Source organism: Nannospalax galili, unplaced genomic scaffold, assembly GCF_000622305.1.
Source record: "Nannospalax galili isolate Female #2095 unplaced genomic scaffold, S.galili_v1.0 scaffold265, whole genome shotgun sequence".
NCBI lineage: Eukaryota > Metazoa > Chordata > Mammalia > Rodentia > Spalacidae > Nannospalax > Nannospalax galili.
Genome location: NW_008353747.1, coordinates 435,522 through 443,824, shown reverse-complemented (window position 1 = coordinate 443,824; position 8,303 = coordinate 435,522). Strand labels below are relative to the sequence as shown.

Sequence of the window (8,303 nt, the reverse complement as noted above, 5' to 3'; positions counted from 1 at the left end):
GTGTGTGTGTGTGTGTGTGTGTGTGTGTGTGTATAGACCTGTGCATATGGAAGTTAGAGAACAATTTGCAGGAGTCTTTTCTCTCCTCCCACCATGTGGGTCCCAGGGATCAAACCCTACTCAGCCATCTCACTGGCCTTGAGTCTCCTTTACTTCTAAATGACTATCATCCCTTGACTCTTCCTCCATCCTCTGATACCTCCTCCCTCCACCATCCTCAGCCGACAGCCCTGCTTTCTCCTGTCACTGGCAAGAGAGGCAGTCAGTAAAGGACTTACACGTGCTTCCAAAACCACATTCACTCATGTGCTGTGGCCCCATCTGCTTGGCATCTCTACTGTTCTTATGCCTTGACCTAAGGCCAGCATGTCCTCTTGTGTGCTAGGCCCTGCTGTCACCTCAGCAACCCTCCCTTCTCTCTCTTGCTGCATCTGTGTTTCTTTCCCATTGGGTCATTCCCAATAGCATGATAATTTTCCCCATTTCACCCACCATAGAAAGAAAATCAACTCTTGACACACACCTCCCTCTACCCATTTGCCCCAATTCTCTGCATCCCTCCCTAGAAGAGCTGTTACACTCACTGCCCCCACTGTACCTTTGCAATCTATCCTGACCCTTCCCCACTCAGGCTTTCATCCTCCCTATGGCACTGGAGCTCCTTTTGCCAAGGTCACCCATAGTCTCCACATTACCAAACCACCCACATTTAGTTCTCGGTTCTTGTTTTACAGTTAAGGAAACCTTGGAATTAACCTGGAAATGCTTCTTGCCTTGTCTCCCATGATGCCAAACTCCTGGTTTTCCTCCACACTCATGGGTCATTCCTTCTCAATCTCTTTTGCTAATTCCTCTTTGTCTCTCCAATCTAGAAACCCTGCAGAACCCCACAGTCAGTCCTGTGACCTCTCCTATGGATATACGCATATATTTTCTTGAAGGGCATGTCTCCATCAGTCTCTATATCCTAATGGACCCTACTTATATCTTTAGCTTAGGCCTCTCTTCTGAAAACAGACTGCCCACAGCACATTTCAAACTTAATGTGTCTAAATTCAACTCCTGGTCTTACTCTTAAAACTTGCTCTGGACATAGACTTCCATATATTAGAAAATAGTGATTCCATTCTACTAGTTGCTCAGACTTTGGGGATGATCTTTTCTTCCTGTCATTTTTTTTCACAGACAATTTTAATAAATCCTTCTGGCTTTCCTTTCAAGTGAGAGTACAGAATACAGCCACTTCTCATCTCTACCACCAACACCCTGGCCCAGACTACCACAGACTTCTCTGAGCTAGATTATTGCTAATGCCTACTAACGGAAATTGTCCCTTACTACCATTCTCAGCACAAACTATAGCGATGATCTGTGAACACACATCAATTCATGGTGCTTCTCTTCTTATCCCTCCAATGCATTCCAGTTGGTTCAGAGTGAAAGTCCAGGCTGTTATAGCCCTCTACAAGGCTCAACAAGACCAGCACTGGGACACCATCTCTGGATGCCTCCTTCCCTTAGGAGTCTGTCTCTGTGTGTGCTTTGCTCTGTGTGTGCTTTTGCTTTCAGCAAAATCTGAGTGCTAAAAAGATCTATCTGCTGCATCATTTCTTTCATTTCAACAAATTCTCCTGTCTCCCCCCCCCCTTTTTCTGCCACAATGCCTCCTTGCTGCTCCTAAAACATGCCATTGTGCCTCTCCTTGGAGCCTTTGCACCTGCCGTTTCTTCCTGAAATTCCTCCACAACAGCTGTATGGCTTGCTATCTACTTCTTGTACTTTTCTTAAATATCATCTTCCTGAGGATGTCCATAGCCATCCCATTTAATATCACAGCCCCTTACAGTCCTCCCTCCTCCTTTTCCTGTTTTATTTTTCTCACAGTATTCAATGTCATCTTATACACTAAATATTTTATTATTAAAATTTTTACTCAGCGTTTGTACCCAGAATTAAGAGAAGGTGATATTCAGCTGAGCATTAGAGGATGTAAGTTTTTCATGCAAAGAACATTGGATTGAAAGGCACGAATTTGTATCAGTTTATTCATTGCTATTTCCTACACACCTTGATTGGTATATGTGGTACATGTCAGATGCCCAATGAGTAATCATTAAGTGAATTAATATGAGAAATGTGGATAACAACCATAAAAATATTATCTTACTTTGTGTTCCCAAATATTCAAACCTGAAGGGGTTGGTGTTGCCCTCCTTCTTCCCTAAACTAACAACTTTTCTCAGCTTACTCAGGATACTCAAATGCAGGGGCGACAAAGAAGTAAAGTGTAGTGAATAAGGGGGTATGCCGCTTCTCTGGCCAAGTGCTGACTTGGCAATAAGTACAAAGACGGCTCAGTGACAGGTATGCGTCACCTTAGGCCATAAGTTGATTTTGAGCTGACACCTGCTTCACCATATCAGAGTCTTCCCTCCTCCTTGGATCCCAGGACAGCCACAGAAACCTATGAGTCACTGCTGTGCTCAAAGAGAGAGGGATGCCAGCCCTTAAGAGATTTAAATCAAAATGGGGGTTTTCCAATATGGTCTTTCTTCATGATAAAAAACATCTATCAGACTCATGGTGGTGCATGCCTTTAATCCCAGCACTCAGGAGGCAGAGGCGGGCCCACTGCTAAGAGATTAAGGTCAGCCTAGTCTCCATAGCCAGTTGTGGTCAGCTGGGGCTACAGGGAGACCCTGTCTCAAAAAGACCAACAAAAGAAAAAAAATAAATTAAATCACCTAAAAGGTTACATATTCTGACTCCTTTAAAAATACCAAGGCTCAGCCTAGGGTTCTGGGTCCAGCAAGCCCAAGTCCCCTCATAAATTTAGTAGGGACTTTGTCAGTCAATAGCTCTACACAGCCCCCTTCCTTAACCTAAGAACACAAGACAGAAAACAAAGTTAGAGGCCAGCAAGATGGATCAGCAGGTGAAGGTGCTTGCCACCAAGCCTGATGACCAGAGTTTGATCCCTGGGACCCACCATGGTAGAATGAAAGAACCACCTACTGCAAATTGTCCTCTGACCTCCAGGCACTCACCATGGTGTGTATAAATAGGGAGTTAGAGAGATGGCTCAGCAGTTAAGAGCACTTACTGCTCTTGCTGAGGACCCAGGTTTGATTCCCAGCACCCATATGGTGGCTAACAACCATCGTAACCTCCAGTTCCAGGGGATATGACACCTTCCTCTGATGTCCATGGTCATTGCACAACATGGGTGCACTTACACATGTAGGAACACACTGATATGCAAAAAATAAGAAATAATAAAATATTTTTAAAAGTAATAAGAAATAAATGTAATAAAAAATTTTAAATAAGAAAACAAAATCAGACCGGAGAGATGGTTCAGCAGTTAAGAGCACTGGCTGCTCTTGCAGAGGGCCTGGGTTCAAATCCCAGCACCTACATGGAAGACAACAAACATCCATAACTACAGTTCCAGGGGATCTGACACCTCTCTGACCTCTGTGGGCATTGCATGACATGGGTGCATTTACATACATGCAGACAATACACTCATACACATAAGATAAAAATAATAAATAAAAATTTTTTTAAAAAAGAAAATAAAATCATACTAAGAATTGGTAAGGGTTTTCAAAGAGCAAATGCTTTGGAGAAAAACCCTAGCTCATATCTCCTGTGCACACCTGCATATCTTCTGCTGATATGCAGAGTAAAGGATCCTTCAAATAGGCAGGAAGAGGCCAGTAAGCAGAAGAAACTGGCACTCACCAGACACTCCGCACAGCGGACACAAAGCTTCACCATGCAATCATCTTTCTCCTCCTGGTCAGTGCTGTGGAAAGAACACAAACCCAAACCCAACTGTCATTATCCTCACTACAGGGAACAGTTCAAAGCTCAGGTATTGAAATCACATGGGTCTGCCTTAGAACCCAGTTTTCCTTTTCCCTGGATGACTAGACAGATTACCACAGGTCCATGGGCCTGCTTCCTCATCTATAAAAATGTAGGCATTACTACCCCTTAAACACAGTTGTTAGGAATAAATAAAAAATAGATATATATGAAATGCATTATCAAAAAATCCAGCAAGTGCTCAGTAAAAAGCAGTTAACCTCAAGTCTTCATTCACTCAGAAAAGTGTTACACCAACAGTGTCTGAGGCCTTGTGCTAGACTGGAACAGAGATAAACAGGACCTGGTCTGTTGAAGAGTTCACCATCTTATGTGGGTCAGAAGCCTGATAGGAACTTGACATGCATGTCATAATGCAACATGACAAATCCTTTAATAGAGTTAGGGTGACTTTGCTGTGGCAGCAAAGGGCAGGGAGTAACTGTTTCTCCCTTTGGGACACAAAGTGCATGAAGAAGAAACATTTCAGCTGGGTCCTGGAGGAAGAGAAAGCTTTCATACAAACAAGAAAGGGAAGGAGGTGATCCCAGGAGAGTAGTAGTCCTTGCTCATTTACATTATCTTTGCCCTCCACAGATTTTTTTTTTTGTCTTTTAGAGACAGCATCTCCCTGTAGCCCCAGCTGTCCTGGAACTCACTCTGTAGACCAGGCTGGCCTTGAACTCACAGAGATCCACCTGCCTCTGACTCCTGAGTGCTGGGATTAAAGGCGTGCACCACCACGCCCAGCATATATTCTTAAATATTTGAATGGAAAAGCCTCCCTCATTGCTCATGTATTTTCTGTTAATAGTTATAAGGAGAGAGAGAGAGAGAGAGAGAGAGAGAGAGAGAGAGAGAGAGAAACACTGACTTGGAGTTTTCTTTCAATTTTGAAAGAACAAGTTATATGCTTCAAATTTACATCCAGTCTCCAGCACTGTACCATGTGGTTTCTGAAGCAGACTAGGGCCGTCCTATCAACCCCTCTATCTCTCCAACCCAATATCCACATATTTCACTCTGGCCTTCCTTCCAGCACTCCTCAGCAGAACGGTTCCATTTGAAAGGAAATTTCCCCAGTAGAACTAACCACAGTGGTTAGACATGTGGATATGCGGGTGTGGGTGCTGCCCCCACAAAACAGGGCTCTGAAGAGGAAATGATTGGACTGCTCAGGGCTCCAGTGGGACTTACTCGTCTGAAACTTCAATGGAAGATTTCTTATAGCCAGACTTGCTCCTCTTGCTCACCCCTGTAGCCTTCCGCCCCATTCTTACCAGCAGCAGAGCGACCACCACTGCGGAGGGAACAAAGACGAGGATGGAAAGAAGGGTCACTGAGGACAGCATGGTGCCGAAACCTGGAGGAACCAAGAGAAGGTGCGTGAGGACTCCCTTGAAACCTGACTAGTCCTCTTCGGCTTCTATGCTTTTGCTCATACTTCTGAGTACAAAAGAAATACGTTCATTGTGGAAAAAGTGGGATATGCACAGAAATACGAGAAGGATAAGCATGTACATACAACAGCATCCCTGGGGAGTTACCACTGGTTTCAACCTTCTTTCAAGGAGTCTGGAGGTACATATGGGAGTGGGGTGCATATTGTTAGAAGCAGGAATCCTATTTTCTACACTGTTTTAGCATTTTTATTTAATATATGATGAATACATCTTCTGATTAAAAAATACGATGCATAGTATTCTAACATACTGAATCAATTATCAAATTCTGGACATTCAAGTTGCTTCAAGTTCTTTGACTCTACAAGTCATATTGGGATGACCATTCTTGTACATAAATCATTGTATGCTCTGTTTTCTTATGGTAAAATTTTAAGATGGAATTACAGGGTCAAAGGGCATAGTACCAAACCACCTTCTAGAAAAATGAAATCAGTGTCTCTTCTTACCAGCAGCATGACTATGAAAATGTGCTTGAAACCTACTGGTTATTGTCAAAGAAGATGAAGATGATGACAAAGAAGGGGAGGGAGGAGGAGGAGTCAAGGGGTGAAGGAGGGAAAGGAAGGGTGAGAAGGAGGGCAGGCAAGAGGAAAGGAAGGAGGGAGGGAAGACCCAAGAAATGATGAGGCAATTATCATGACTCAATGTATTTCTTAAGTCTTTGATTCAAATCCAGTTACAGGCTAGAATAACCACTTAATAGTCACCACGTGGAAATGCTGAAAAAGTCATTTGTAACCACACCTCCACCTGTTTCACACTAGATGGAAACTACCACTCTTCAAAACATAAAAGAAATGTAGTACTTCCCATCATTAAAGAGAATACCCTTTTAAGGCTTGGGCAAGAACACTGTCTCATAACTGGGAGTATGAACCTAACAAGGAAACTGTAATTATTTCTATGTCACAATCACCCTTCATTAACTCAGAGGACTGTCCAATATTCCACAAGACTTTTGGTCACCTTAAGTTAAAATAAAAAATGGGGATGATATAGAAACTACTACAATATTTAAAGAAAAAATTCAGCTTCCAAAATAAACATTAAAAATTCATAACAGGGCTGGTAAGATGGATCAGCAGGTTAAAGCACTTTCCACTCAAGCCTGACAACCTGAGTTCAATCCTCAGGATGCACACAGTGGAAGAAGAAAACCAACTCCCACAACTTGTCTTCTTACCACCAACATGTGCCATAGCATGTACCTGCACATAGGCACATGTACACACACAATTAATTAATTAAAAGATTAGGGGCTGGAGAGATAGGTCCATGGATAAAAGCTGGCTGCTCTTGCAGAGGACCAAGGTTTGATTCCCAGCACCCAAATGGTAGTTAACATTGGTCTATAACTCCGTTCCAAGGGATCTGACACCCTTCTCTGGCCTCTGCAGGCATTGCACACAGGGTGACTTACATACATACAAGCAAAATACTCACACACATAATGTTTTTTTTAATATTTTTAAATTTTATCTTAACAGACATTAGGCCAGCAGAAAACTCACTTTGACACAATGACCCAACTGAAACCCAAAGACAGATGGTTTTGCTTTATCAATGAGAGCTCTGGAAAGTACCAGAAGAGTCATAGAGCACTGCAGAAGGCTGGTAACAAGGAGCTTACCCCTTTCTGTGACCGTCAGCTCTGTCAGGGGGATGTTATGATACACGTCTGGAGGGTTCTTCACTGCACAGCTGAATGTGCCGTTGTCCTTTAGGGTGGGATTGCTTATGCTAATGGATGCATCCCCTTTATACACATTTCCAGCCCAGGAAATCCGGTCTCGGAATGTGCCTGCTGTGGTTGGGTACTGGAAAGACTGATAATGAAAAATCTAAGAAAGCAACACATGGAGAGGAAAGATTAATTCAGAAAATGCAAGGACACAATGCTGAGGAGGTCCAAGTAAAAACAACCACACAAAGGTTTTTTTCCAAACAGTCATTTTTTTAAATATTTTTATTTATTATTTTGATTTTATTTTATGTGTATGAGTGTATTGCCTGCATATACATAAGTGCACTGCATGTGTTCAATGCCTGTGGAGGTCAGAAGAGGGCATTGGATCCCTTGGAACTAGAGTTACGGATGGTTTTTAGCCACCATGTTGGGTGTTGGGAACAAAACCCAGAGGGGACGCCAGGAACAGAACACAAATACTCTGCAAGCGCAGTACTCACTAGACCACCGAGCCATCTCTCCAGAACATAAGTTGTCTTTTTTTTTTTTTTTTTTGGTCTTTTTGAGACAGTGTCTCCCTGTAGCCCCAGCTGTCCTGGAACTCACTATGTAGACCAGGCTGGCCTTGAACTCACAGAGATCCACCTGCCTCTGCCTCCCAAGTGCTAGGACTACAGGTGTGCGCCACCATGCCCAGCAAGTTGTCTTTTTTATAACAACCTTTTGATAGGTGTGAGGTGATGATATCACACTGTGGTTTTATTTTTGTTTTCCTGATGAATGGACATGTTGAAAAGTCTTCAACTATCTGCTGACCACTAATATTTCTTCTTTTGAGAAATATCTGCTCAGATCTTTTGCCCACTGTTTAATCAGGCTGTTTCCTTGATACATTTTTAGTTACTAAAACTGGTGATATGTGCTACAGGTGCCTTAGGGGTAGAAGTCAAGGGCACTGTGAAACTTCCCATGATGCACAAGACAGCAAAGAATCGCCAGCTCAAATGTCAACAGTTAAACTTAAGAAACTTTGTCCTAAAAACCACCCATGACATTATATAGCTTGCAAATGGCCTCACACATTTACTCATCTGACTGTTTTAACATCACCAAGCCATGCAAGGCAAGTGTAAGTATTACAAATTTATAGAAAGGGAAAAAAGACCATAAACAAAACATGAAACAAGTTACTCAAGGGTACACAATTAGCAAGGGACAAATGGGAAGTGTTTATTTGTTCTCTAAATCAATGTGAGGGTGTAAGATGATTCTCTCTC

General features: G+C 42.7%; 1 protein-coding gene across 1 annotated transcript in view; it reads right to left on the bottom strand.

The window, feature by feature from the left end:
* Positions 1-8,303, bottom strand: part of Mpzl3 (myelin protein zero like 3) — a 23,525-nt gene that overhangs the window by 3,472 nt on the left and 11,750 nt on the right. The window contains exons 3-5 of the mRNA XM_008850902.3: positions 6,970-7,180; positions 5,071-5,236; positions 3,748-3,811 (exon numbers count right to left, since the gene is read on the bottom strand). Coding sequence (XP_008849124.1) covers positions 3,748-3,811; positions 5,071-5,236; positions 6,970-7,180 — 441 coding nt within the window. The remainder of the gene's footprint in view (positions 1-3,747; positions 3,812-5,070; positions 5,237-6,969; positions 7,181-8,303) is intronic.